We start from the raw sequence: 13,877 nt of genomic DNA, 5'->3' as shown, positions 1-13,877 counted from the left end.
TTGAGTTGTAAAACAATAACTTGAAAACATGCCATGATTTTGACTTTCATTATAACCTTATTTACCATTTGTTTATTATGTTATGTAAACAACTGACAAGATAATTTATGATTGTAGGCTGGTTTCTTTATTTACTTTCAACAACAGAAAACCTTTCAGAAATGTGTAATTCAAAAGTGTTTACTCATTAGAAAAATGTAAATAAGTTATTAAAATCTCCAGCATCATCACAAAGTGTATTTCGCAAAATGATGAAATAGACTTTGTAATGATACTGAAGATTATACCATGGGCCTCTGAGATGGGTATTACTTACTGTGTTTGGCCTCTGAGACGCAGAGGCCTATAGTCTGCCCTGCAGATAATCATGGCATTCTGTAATGAATAGATGGCAGACAGGGTATTGGCCAGGATGGTCCACCATGCAAACAGGCTGTTCTGGTCCTGCATCTTCTGGTGACCTATTGAAAATAGTACAACAATGACATAGCAAATTAAAATGTGTGATGTATGCCTTTTATTTTGATGACAAAACAAAGTAGCCTACACACCTGTGGAAGTTTGTCGCTTTCAGGGTCCAACAAACAGGTTGAATACCATGTGCCTTTATTTATTTATTTTTTGAAGAGGTAAGGGGTGGGCTCTAGAGGATTCTATCAGCCAATCTGGGCTGTATATGTAAATATGTTCAAATTTGTATCCCCACACCCACACAGTCGGAACTGAGCTTTTCAGGGAAAGAAATTATAAAAAATATATTTTGGAATAAAAAGACTGCATGATGGCTTTAAAGTTGATGTTAACTTTTAATCCTGCTGTCTCCCAAAAACTTCCAAGACATTTTCGCCCTCTACAGGGTATTATCTTCTGTAGAAATTAAACATACTCATTGAGCAGACTCAGCACAGATTTAACTAATTGACAATCATTCTGTACAACTGAAATAAAGTATATCCTCATTTACCACAGCAATTTACCTTACACAATTTATGGAAAACTCATGTTGGTGTACTTACTTTTTCATTTACAATTTATGTAATCCAATTTACAACAACTTGTCTGTCACGCCCTGACTCAGGGGACTTGTATATGTTGAGTCAGGGTGTGTATGTTCTGTGTTGTATATTTCTATGTTGTGTATCTAGTATGTCTATTTCTATGTTGGCCGGTGTGGTTTCCAATCAGAGGCAGCTGTCGCTCGTTGTCTCTGATTGGGGTCAATACTTAGGCAGCCTTTTGGCACTAGTTAGTTGTGGGATCTTGTTCCGTGTTAAAGTATGTTGTGTTGTGCTGCCTTGGACGTCACGTATCGTTTGTTTATTTTTTTGTCGTTGTGTTTATTCGTAAATAAACATGTATGCATATCACGCTGCGCCTTGGTCCGTCCCGTCTGTAAACGATCGAGACAGAAGATCCCACCAAACGAGGACCAAGCAGCGTGCCCAGGAAGAGCGAGGAGATATTCGCGGGGAAAGGGCCATGGGCGAAGGTAAATGCCCAGGCAGGAGAGGAGAAACGGCGCCAACCGTGCCGACGACGGAGACCCGAGAGGCAACCCCAAGATAATTTTTTGGGGGGGCACACGGTGTGGACGACGAGGCAGCAGGAGGCCGTTAAAGGGCGGATCTGCAGGTTAGGAGAGGAGGCCACCATGTTACGGGGGCTATTGGTTCAGAGGGAGCAGGAGTTGTTCGGTCAGAGGGAGGAGCTACAGGAGGCAAAAAGGGAGAAGGAAGGTGTAGAGGCACGGCGAGAGGAGCTGGTTAGGCAGCAGAAGGAGCGGGGGTTTATAAAGGAACCCAGTCCCGCACCTCGCACCAAGACAGTGGTGTGTGTTCCCAGTACGGCCCGACCCGTTCCTGCTCCCCGCACTAAGCCAGTGGTGTGTGTTCCAAGTACGGTCCGGCCCGTTCCTGCTCCTCGCATCAAGCCAGTGGTGCGCGTCGCCAGCCCGGTCCGGCCTGTTCCTGTCCCTCGCACCAAACCAGTGGTGCGCGTCGCCAGCCCGGTCCGGCCTGTTCCTGTCCCTCGCACCAAGCCAGTGGTGCGCGTCGCCAGCCCGGCCCGGCCTGTTCCTGTCCCTCGCACCAAACCAGTGGTGCGCGTCGCCAGCCCGGCCCGGCCTGTTCCTGCCCCTTGCACCAAACCAGTGGTGTGCATCGCCAGCCCGGCCCGGCCTGTTCCTGCCCCTTGCACCAAGCCAGTGATGCGCGTCGCCAGCCCGGTCCGGCCTGTTCCTGACCCTTGCACCAAACTAGTGGTGCAAGTCGCCAGCCCGGCCCGGCCTGTTCCTGCCCCTCGCACCAAGCCAGTGGTGCGCGTCACCAGCCCGGTCCGGCCTGTTCCTGCTCCTCGCACCAAGCCAGTGGTGCGTGTGTCCAGTCCGGCACGGCCCGTGCCTGTCCCACCGGTGCCTGTTCCGGCACCGGTCAGCTGCTCCACTCCGGAGCCAGAGCAGTCCGCTCCACCGGTGCCTGATCCAGCTCCGGTTAGCTGCTCCACTCCGGAGCCAGAGCAATCCGCTCCACCGGGGTCTAGTCCAGCTCCGGTCAGCGGATCCACTCCGGAGCCAGAGCAGTCCGCTCCACCGGTGCCGGATCCAGCTCCGGTCAGCGGCTCCACTCCGGAGCCAGAGCAGTTCGCTCCACCGTCGTCGGGTCCAGCTCCAGTCAGCGGTTCCAGTCCAGACCCAGACGTCAGCCCCTCTCCAGGTTCGGGGTCTCCCACACCAGGGTCCAGACAGGGCTTGGTACTTCGTGGGAGGAAGGAGAGGGGAAACAGCGCGCCGAGGTCCAGACCAGACCAGGGGCGCAACAGGGAGGTGGAGAGTAAGTGGTGGTCACGCCCGGAGCCCGATCCGCCTCCGAGGTGGAATGCCCACCCAGCCCCTACCCTGTTATGTTTATGTGGCGCGGTCGGAGTCTGCACCTTTGGGGGGGGGGGGTACTGTCACGCCCTGACTCAGGGGACTTGTATGTGTTGAGTCAGGGTGTGTATGTTCTATGTTGTATATTTCTATGTTGAGTATCTAGTATGTCTATTTCTATGTTGGCTGGTGTGGTTCCCAATCAGAGGCAGCTGTCGCTCGTTGTCTCTGATTGGGGACCATACTTAGGCAGCCTTTTGGCACTAGTTAGTTGTGGGATCTTGTTCCATGTTAAGGTATGTTGTGTTGTGCTGCCTTGGACTTCACGTATCGTTTGTTTATTGTTTTGTCGTTGTGTTTATTCGTTAATAAACATGTATGCATATCACGCTGCGCCTTGGTCCGTCCCGTCTGTAAACGATCGTGACATTGTCTTAATACAGTATGGTAATTTCTTATCAGGAGGGGAAAATAAAATATCCCTGAACTGTCCACATCTAAAATGTGTAACTAAATAAAGCCAATTGGGATTGAGTTAATATAATCTAGAAATTATATTCTAATTGGCCAATAGTATTTCCAGAATGGTGACTGATTGTAACTAATTCCCCTATAATTTTGTTGCGGCACCCCAAAAGGTTTTTGGAACCAATAAGTTAGTGAGGCTGGCTAATGTATGAGTTTCATACATAAAAAGTTGGACAGCGTGTATATTTTGTCATGATTCTACCTGTCACCAGAGACCTGTCATGGTTCCACCTGTCACCACCCTAGAGACTATTATGACACAGGTGTTTTCTATGACTAATTATTTTTACATTTTTAGTCGCTCTTATCCAGAGCAATTAGGGTTAAGTGCCTTGCTCAAGGGCACATTGAATGATTTTTCACCTAGTCGGCTCGGGGATTAGAACCAGCGACCTTTCGGTTACTGGCACTATGCTCTTAACCACTAAGCTACCTGCCGCCCTAAGAGAGGTGGGTTTTCTGTTATCCTTTGCAGAAGCTTGATTTGTTTGCCGTGTGCGTTGTCTCCTGAGTGAGTTAGAGTCTTAGTGTTTGTTATTTTCCCAGTTTTACTTTGTACCTTCTGTTGAACGTTTTCCAGCAAAGTATTTACTTTTTTCCTAAACCACTGGTTCCTCGTCTGGTTCTCTTCTCTGCTCATGGGTTCTACCTTACCATGTCACAGCAAGAATCTGCCTCCAACATGGATCCAGCAGAGATCGACCAGCTCAAGAACATTATAACCCACCACGGAGCACTTCTGGGGCGGCAGCAAGAACAACTCTCCCCAATATTAAAGACTTTCCGGGCACTTACCAACTCCCTCCAGCCACTGCACTCCCCCAACCCAGGAGGAGCCACTGCCCAAGTCTCAGCACCCAGTGCTCCAGTTGTCACCGTAGATCCCCCAGGGAACCTGCACCGGGAACCCAAGCTCCCAGCCCCCGAGCGGTATAACGGCCACCCGGACCAAGATCACCTACATCATCTCTCTACTCACGGGCAAAGCCCTGGTGTGGGCAACGGCAGTGTGGGAACAGCAGCCACCATCCTGCAGCTTCATATCAGCCTTCACTTCGGAGTTGCGACGAGTCTTTGACCACCGAGTGGGTGGACAAGAAGCGTCGATCTGGCTATTCCACCTCCGCCAAGGGCCAGATCAGGCCGACTTCGCCATTGATTTCCCCACCCTTGCCGCCGAGAGTGAGTGGATTACAGAGACTTTCCACCAGGGGCTGTCTAACTCTATCAAGGATGAACTGGCCTCTCGGAAACTGGGGGAGGACCTCGAGTCCCTGATTATATTGGAAATCAAGATCAACAACAGCATCCAAGAACGAGTGAGACAGCACCCCAGTATCCCAGTTTCCCGAGTACCCCAAGCCCCCCGAGCCAAGCACTGAGGAGGCCATACAGCTGGGACACACACGTCTGAGCCCACAGGAACGCGACAGTCACATGCGCAAAGGCTGCTGCCTCTACTGCGGAGGTCTCGGCCATCTCCGTTCTACATGTCCAGAGCTGACGGGAACACCGGGGCTCACCTGGACAAGGGGAGACCCTTACTAGCTGTGCAGTGACTCCCGGGCTACCCAGTCACCGTCTGTCACTAACCGCGACCCTCCACTGGGACAACCGTCAGCACCAAATCCAAGCCTTCGTGGACTCAGGGGCCGCGGATAATTTCATCCATCAGGACCTCGCCAGATAACTACTAATCCCCTGTGTGAAATGCCCCCATCGCTCTGCAGATTCAAGCTCTCGATGGATGCCCCATCGGCTAAGGCCAGGTGGAATATCAGACCAAGCCCATTCATCTGCAGGTCGGGGTGAACCACTCAGAGGCTCTTAACTTTCTTTTGGTCACTGCTCCCGAGTTCCATGTATCCCAAGTCTCATTCCTGGACCGCATTATCTCTACCGCCAGCATCCAAATGGACTCCGTAAAGATTAAGGGTTCCTCAGGTTTGCCAATTTTTTATGATGTTTTATAAGAAACTTTGGTGTGGTGGCAGCGCCCCTCTTGGCCCTAACCCACAAATCCCAGACCCGTTTTTGCTGGACCCCCGAGGCTGACAGGGCATTCGAGGAGCTCAAGGGACGTTTTACCTCTGGACCCATTCTCGTTCATCCTGATCCTGCTCTTCCCTTCAAGGTTGAGGTGGACGAATCGGACACCGGAGCAGGGGCGGTCCTTAGACAGCGGAATGAGGGGGACAAGAAACTGCACCCATGTGCCTTTCTCTCCAAGCGGTTCTTGCCAGCGGAACGCAACTACGATGTAGGCAATCAGGAGCTCTTGGAAATTAAGTGGGCTCTTGAGGAGTGGAGACACTGGTTGGAGGGGGAACCTCATCCCTTTGTGATCTGGACGGACCACAAGAACTTGGTCTCCATCCAAGAAGCCAAGAGGTTAAACGCTTGCCAGGCTAGGTGGGCTTTGTTTTTTAACAGATTCAACTTACTGCTAGCCGATCGCCCAAGAACCAGAAAACAGACACCCTATTCCGACAACACTATGTCTCTAACGAGGTGAAGGAACCCAAGCCCATCAACCCCAGCTACCGCATTGTGGTCTCCGTAGTATGGGTTATTGAGAACACGGTCCGACAAGCCCAGACCCGAGAACCTGACCCCGGTGGGGACCCGCTAACAGACTTTATGTTCCACGCTCAGCCTGCTCTCAAGTACTACTATGATGACACTCCTCTAAATTAGCTGGGCATCCAGGGGGTAATCGGACACTGGAGTTCCTAAGGCTGAAATTCTGGTGCCCCAACATGATTGAGGATGTGAGATCCTTCATTACGGCCTAGTCCACCTGTGCCCAAAGCAAGTCCTCACGACAGTGATCGGCTGGGTTATCTCCATCCCAAGGGCTGACCACTATCCTGGTTGTCGTCGATCAGTTCTCCAAGGCAGCCAATTTCATCACCCTACACAAGTTGCCCTCCGCTGTTTTATCTCCACTCAGGCCACTAACTGGAGCAAGTTCCCCGTCTGGGCCGAATATCCTCACAACACACTGCCGAACTCGTCCACGGGACTTTCTTCATTCGAGTGTCAGTCCGGGTTGGCCGCCCCCACCCCATTTCCTGAACAAGAGGCCGAAGTGGGGGTGCCCTCAGCAGAGGCGTTCATTTGACGATGTCGCCGCACCTGGACCAGAGCGCGATCCTCCTTGTTTCCTTCCTCTGTCTGACAACAACACCGAAGGCCCCTTCGACTCCTCCGACCGGGTCAATAGGTGTGGCTGTCCACCCTTGATCTCCCCTTAAAAGTGGGCTCTCAGAAGCTCACCCCGCACTACGTAGGACCATTCAAGATCCTGAGTCGCATCAACCCGGTCACCTATCGTCTCCAGCTCCCCAGGCCATTGAGAGTCTGTCCATCCTTCCACATCTCCCGTCTCAAGCTGGTAAGAACCAGTGCCTGCCCGGGACATCCTGGACCCGGGACTTGTTCGGGACTTCAACCAACTACGTGGTGGTCGCCCTGGCTTTGCAGCTGGCGCTGCTCCTAGAAGGGGGGATATTGTCATGGTTCCACCTGTCACCAGAGGGTGGCAGAGACCCCCTAGAGACTATTATGACACTCAGGTGTTTTCTATTACTAATTATGATTCCCTTTTAAGAGATGTGTGTTTTCTGTAATCCTTTGCAGAAGCTTAATTTGTTTGCCGTGTGCGGTGTCTCCTGAGAGAGTTTGAGTCTTAGTATTAGTTATTTTCCCAGTTTTACTTTGTACCTCCTGTTGAACGTTTTCCAGTAATGTATTTACGTTTTTTCCTAAACCACTGGTTCCTTGTCTGGCTCTCTTCTCTCCTCCTGGGTTCTACTTCAACATGTCACATATTTGACAGATAGACATTGATCATGTCCATTGTCCATCGACATATGACTCCCATAGAAAAGCAATTGGCTCAAGGTTGTTGTTGTTGTTGTGCAAACCAAACCAGAGGAGTGACTGATTTAAACTGTTTTGATTACTCTGGAAAAGTGGCAGCCGAGTGATTGTGATGAGTCATAGTGAATGAGATGGTACTGGGGTATTTCAGTATGTGGAGGGATCAGGGAAAACTAATTGTTTTGGAAGCTTTCATGAAAACCACCTTATATCATTGATAATGCTACGGGATGCACACACTGATAAGTATAGGGGAAAATTTTAATTAGCTTGATTTTACTGTCTGAAAACGCATGTTTTCATAGATGTTGTTCGTAGTGGCATAACAAAGCCTAGCAAAGTGCCCTTACAGTATAGACACTTGATATAGATGATTGAATGCCCGCCAAAGATCATGGCCCATCTTATCATTACATTCCAGGACATAAGCTTAGGTTCCTGAATGCCAGTGAATGTGAGTATAGCACTCAAATCTGTTAGTGAAACCAAAACCACATACCAGCGACAACACAGTCTAAATGAGTTCTGGTACGAGCATGTTAAATACAAAATGCAACTTTATTAACCTTCATGCCTCCATTCATGTACATGTATATGTTTCAACTCAGTTTAATTTAATTTCACAGCTCCATCCATATGAAAAATACAGAGAAAAAAGCTAAAGGCATTGACAGAATATTTAGACAACTTTTGAAAAACAGAAAGAAAGAACAGAAGAAAAGAAGAAGAAAAACACTTGTTCTATCGACCTTTGAAAAACATTGGGATTCCAAATTGGTTCCCAGAATTCCTTGAGCTAGGGACTCCCTTTGAATCATTGTGGGGCATATCACAATTTTACGGTAAGAATGAAATGCTCTGAATACATTTACAATACAGTCACTTTACATGAATACAGGAACAACAATTACTGTACGCAATAGCAGTAAACTTGAAACAAAGGCATTGGCATCACTATGTAATTCTTCAAAAACAGAGATAAAACAAACACAGAATTGATACAGAAATAAAATAAATATTGAACGGATACAGAAGTGTAATCAGAATTATTTCAAAGGGAGCTCTCCAAGGGTTGGTATTCAGGCCTTTACATATTCAATAGAGCTTTCCCTGCGAACCGCAATAAATTCAACACTGTGTAAAATCAGGTGTCACTCTTCTGTGATTTCGCATACTGCAATATGGTTTGGCTGATTATGAAAAAAGCTAAGTAGTTGCACCAATGACCAGGATCGGAGAGGTCAAAACCCAAATGATACGATAACGATAAAATAATTAAATTCTCTAAGTGAAGTTAGTATTGTAAATACATCCATACAAATCATATGGAGCTTCCATGAGACATACATACAGCATGTAAAAAGCTGATATTTGAGGATACTGTATTGAAACGATGGGGTAAGGCTCAGTGCATTGAAAATAAACTGAAAAATGGGAGTCAGGTTTTTGCAAAATGGTCTCAGAGTATGATGGCTTTCATTTTTTACAAATACGTCTCTGTCTTAGTATCAATTCAAAGGTCTATATTTGAATGTATATGATACGTGTTAGATGTGAAATAGTTTATGTGCATGCTTTTCTGAGATTCGCTGTGATAGGAGGCACTAATCATTATTGCATAACATTGACCCTGCTTACCGTTAAAGAATTAAGCTCGTAAAAAGTTTTGATTATGCCAAAAGGGAGTGGTAATGCATGCATACAATAAGCCTCTGTGTACACATGCAAAATATTAGTTATAACTTTCAAGTGAAGATAAATTTAAAGAAAATATATGTAAAATTTGGATAAACGATGCTAATGTGAATGAAAACCTTTCAACACAAAAAGAAAACGGAATAAAATAGTTTAATATATTGTTGATATGAATCTGTACTTGTAATTGTAAAATTCTTCAACTCAACATGGTTGGGTGGAGAATGACATATTAAAGTTTGATCAATTTATAAAAGCAATTATCATATTGACCATATTCATATGAAAACGTTCTCTTGTTTTGAGAAAGAAGAAAATCACAAACCAAAATGCACATTTCTGACATCCGATTTGATCATTTATATGAGTATTTTAGATAATAAAACAGTTTAGAATCAATAGCCCCATCTTACTGTATATCAGATCAGATAAATTAGCATTTCAGAAAAATATTTTACATGTATAAATGTATTTCCTTGTATCTAATAATCAAAAGCCCTATTTTCAAATGTATATACAGGCTGTAGAACTGAGTTATAATTTGTATTTCCACTATCACATATATTACAACATTTCAAATATATATATATTTTTACAGAAAATTGTTATATGCATGATGAAGTGCCCCTCATTTCAGAAAAATACAGTATAAGAATAATAAAATGTGTTGAGAATTATGACTATGTCTAAATGGACTTCATCAATTAAATCATTGTAAAATTATACTTCATAACAAACAAGGTGCTGATGATATGATTGAGCCAAAAAAGGCCAATGAAATATTCACATGTACACAAACAACATATAACAACATAATATGACATATATTATAATACTTCAGCAAACCAAAAGGGAGAGAGACGAATTCTGCATAATATATTTCTGCAAAATATTTTTTTGTTCAGGTAAGGATGTGGTTTTGAATTATAGTACAGTACCACTGGTGTATGCGTGTGTTATTAAATCACTAAGCATATGCTGCAATCTCAAAAACGTTGTCCATAAGCACTTGACTCGACAAAATCTTAACTTACTGGCCTTCTGAAATGAGCTCCTGAAACTGTAAGCATTCAGCATACTCTAATTTCTATGTACTGCACTACAAAAATACTTTGAACATATACAATTATCATATAAGTGGGATTCTGTTGAGAATAGCTATGATAATGATGAACAAGGTCAGATCTATGTCCAATTATCGTAAAAAGGAAAATCTGATAACTTCGTTGTGATAGCAAAAGTTGACGATATTTCTTTCATGTATCTCAGAAAGGTTTATGTAGTGCTATTTGTATGTCCATAGATTTCTCTTTCCAACCGGCTGGATAAATTGTCTTTAACTGGTAAATTGCAGTTGATGTCAAACAATATGCAAAATATAAGTGGTTGATGTCATTGCTGTAAGTAATTGAAAGTCGAGCCACATTTTTTTTTCTCCTAATTTTTTCATTTTGGCACTGTACACTCTTAGAAAAAATTGTTACAAAAGTTTATTAGGCTTTTCCCATACGAGAACCCTTTTTGGTTCCACGTAGAACCTTTTTTGGTTCCAGGTAGAACTCTTTTGGGTTCCATGTAGAACCCTCTGTGTAAAGGGTTCTACATGGAACTCAAAAGGGTTTTACCTGGAACCAAAAAGGGTTTTTCAAAGGGTTCTCCTATGGGGACAGCCGAAGAACCATTTTAGATTCTAGATAACACTTTCTTCTAAGAGTGTAGGTCTGTCATAGATACATTTAGAAAAACCTGTTCCTCCTCAACCACCCATCATTAATGTGACATTTTCCACACAGTTTAAAGGGAGGGGGTAACCAAAATAAGTGAGCTTGCCTAGAACATTGTGCTGTAGAAATATAGAAATGTGTAGTATAGAGTAGAAACGAAGAAGTGGCACTGGTAGAAATCTGTCTGTGATTGAGGACTTATTTGTGTATGACGTCAGCAACGAGACCAAGGGTACAAGAACATTTCCCTCCTCTGAATGTATTGCTCTTCTATTGAACTCAAGTAACCGAGTGGGTTAGCCCTCTGATCTAAATGTATGCACTCATGACTGTAAGTTGCTTTGGATAAAAGCGTCTGCTAAATAGCATATATTATATTATTATTAACTAAACCCAAGATGTGTTAGCTCTAGACTACTAACACACAGATTATCACAATGCCAATCCCTTTCACTGTAAAGAGCAGGGATACAAAACAAAATCCTTGAACATTATGGAATCATCATATAAGGTGTGAATCTGTAAGGTGCTTCAAAGTCGTTTTCACATACCAGATATGTTAATTTGATTTGTTTTAAAGTTCATTGTACATTGGTGTGTGGATTGATCTTTATTTGTGAAATGGATCAAAGCAGGCATACACAGCAAGATATAATGAACAAGAAACAATAAAAGTCTCGATATTGAAACTATATTTACCCAATGAGATTGCACTTTACTGATTGCTAATCAGAGCACAAAATGCACCAATAAAGTTTTCTTTTTAAATAAAAAGTTTCAAAGAAGCTTAAGGTGAGGAACAGCAATGTGGTTAAGTCGTGTGCTAAGAAGAACCATTGGAAGAAAAAAAATAACAAATACCAAAAACAACAAACATGTATACTAAACCTGTATGTATTGCAATATGCGTGGATGTGAACGAGAAGTGAGGTTGCTGATGCTCTCTGTTTGTGGATATACTGTACTCTTTAATCTCAGTTGCTGGTTTGCTGACATTGGGTTGGAGTTAACTCCGCCCCTTACAGTTTCTATATCACTGGCCCACTGGGATGCTTCTGATGCTTCTAAATCTAGAACACTGGTACTAGAACTCATTCTAGAATGCTGACTCTAGAACACTCAAACCAGTTTTTATGGGTACAATCAATGAGTGGATGGCGCCCTCTGCTGCCGGTTGTCCTGAAGCACAGCGAGGCAGGGAGCTGCTGTATGGAAGGAACTGGGAAACAATACTCTCCATGGACGAACCAGAATCTGTGTCTGTTTATTCAATTGGCCAAGGTTTGCCCTATACTTCAAAAACACACATGCACACAGCCCTTCCATCCATTCATCCAGCCATCAAATCCTCCGAGTTCTTTCACATTATAGACGCGAGAAAAGCAGCCATTTTGAACAATATAATCAAAACAAAACACCAAGAAGAACGGTTGCAATTACGATTCCCGTCCAAATGAACGAAGAAGAGCATAACTCCTTCCGAGAAAAACTCCAAAGTGAAACCATCTAAGAACAGTGCTGGGAATAAAGACAGGTTTACGTTAAAACTCAAAATTCAAAAATGATAATAAAAGAGCATTTTCCAGTTCCGACCCTCCTCAGTCACTGAGGATCCAGAACTGACCCTGTTTTTTTTCTCTGTGGACAGACAGACGCCTTTCTGTGCATTTTACTCCGCTCTTCCCACCGCCTCGCAGACAGACGGCGGTGTGTGTCCAGTCCAGCTGAATCACATTGAGGGAGAGACACTGCTCCCCTGGCGGCGATGTGTGTGTGTAAGTGTGTGTATATGCTCCTTCTGATGACATCATCACCCTGCAACTGTATCATACTAGCATGTGTCTCCGTCGGTGCAGGGCCAGGTGGTCTGAGCGCGAGAAGCTGCGGTCACAGTCCGCACACTTGAAGGGTTTGACACCTGTGTGTTTACGGTAGTGGCGTGTCAGCTCGTCAGAGCGGGCAAACTTCCACGTGCAGCCATCCCAGGTGCATTTGTATGGCTTCTCACCTGGACAGGTCAACACAAACAGACAGAAACAGAGACTTGGTAAAGCAGTGACTTTCGCAACATACAATTCATGTGCATGCATTTTTGTATTGCCTAATGATTGATATTTTTCTTCTAAAACGGAAAGTGGAGACATCACAAACATAAAAAAGTAAACATTACTGAGACAGCTTGCAGTTTTGGAGACAGTGCTTGCTAACAAAGAGATTTGAAGTGGTTAATTAACTGTAAATAAGTTAATTGTGTCACCCCACAGTTAAGCTAAAAACACACCAAGGATATTGATGGCCAAGGTACTTAGCAGCTCTGACTATGTCAGCAGTAACTTTATTTACATTTATATATACAGTGAGGGAAAAAAGTATTTGATCCCCTGCGGATTTTGTACGTTTGCCCACTGACAAAGACATGATCAGTCTATAATTTTAATGGTAGGTTTATTTGAACAGTGAGAGACAGAATAACAAAAAATAAATCTAGAAAAACGCATGTCAAAAATGTTATGAATTGATTTTTCTATTTTAATGAAGGAAATAAGTATTTGACCCCTCTGCAAAACATGATTTAGTACTTGGTGGCAAAACCCTTGTTGGCAATCACAGAGGTCAGACATTTCTTGTAGTTGGCTACCCGGTTTGCACACATCTCAGGAGGGATTTTGTCCCACTCCTCTTTGCAGATCTTCTCCAAGTCATTAAGGTTTCGAGCCTGACGTTTGGCAACTCGAACCTTCAGCTCCCTCCACAGATTTTCTATGGGATTAAGGTCTGGAGACTGGCTAGGCCACTCCAGGACCTTAATGTGCTTCTTCTTGAGCCACTACTTTGTTGCCTTGGCTGTGTGTTTTGGGTCATTGTCATGCTGGAATACCCATCCACGACCCATTTTCAATGCCCTGGCTGAGGAAAATAGGTTCTCACCCAAGATGTGACGGTACATGGCCCCGTCCATCGTCCCTTTGATGCGGTGAAGTTGTCCTGTCCCCTTAGCAGAAAAACACCCCCAAAGCATAATGTTTCCACCTCCATGTTTGACGGTGGGGATGGTGTTCTTGGGGTCATAGGCAGCATTCCTCCTCCTCCAAACACGGTGAGTTGAGTTGAAGGCAAAGAGCTCGATTTTGGTCCCATCTGACCACAACACTTTCACCCAGTTCTCCTCTGAATCATTC

At 44.6% G+C, this 13,877-nt stretch overlaps 1 protein-coding gene across 1 annotated transcript in view; it reads right to left on the bottom strand.

The window, feature by feature from the left end:
* Positions 1 to 7,818: 7,818 nt before the first annotated feature.
* Positions 7,819 to 13,877, bottom strand: part of LOC311129013 (Krueppel-like factor 12) — a 171,137-nt gene continuing 165,078 nt past the window's right edge. Inside the window, exon 6 of the mRNA XM_084161259.1 lies at positions 7,819 to 12,706. Coding sequence (XP_084017385.1) covers positions 12,525 to 12,706 — 182 coding nt within the window. The 3' untranslated portion in view covers positions 7,819 to 12,524. The remainder of the gene's footprint in view (positions 12,707 to 13,877) is intronic.

The sequence above is a fragment of the Coregonus lavaretus genome, assembly GCF_964263955.1.
Source record: "Coregonus lavaretus genome assembly, chromosome: 5".
Lineage (NCBI taxonomy): Eukaryota > Metazoa > Chordata > Actinopteri > Salmoniformes > Salmonidae > Coregonus > Coregonus lavaretus.
Note: the sequence above shows the minus strand (reverse complement) of the source record. Positions and strands in the feature narration are given on the sequence as shown.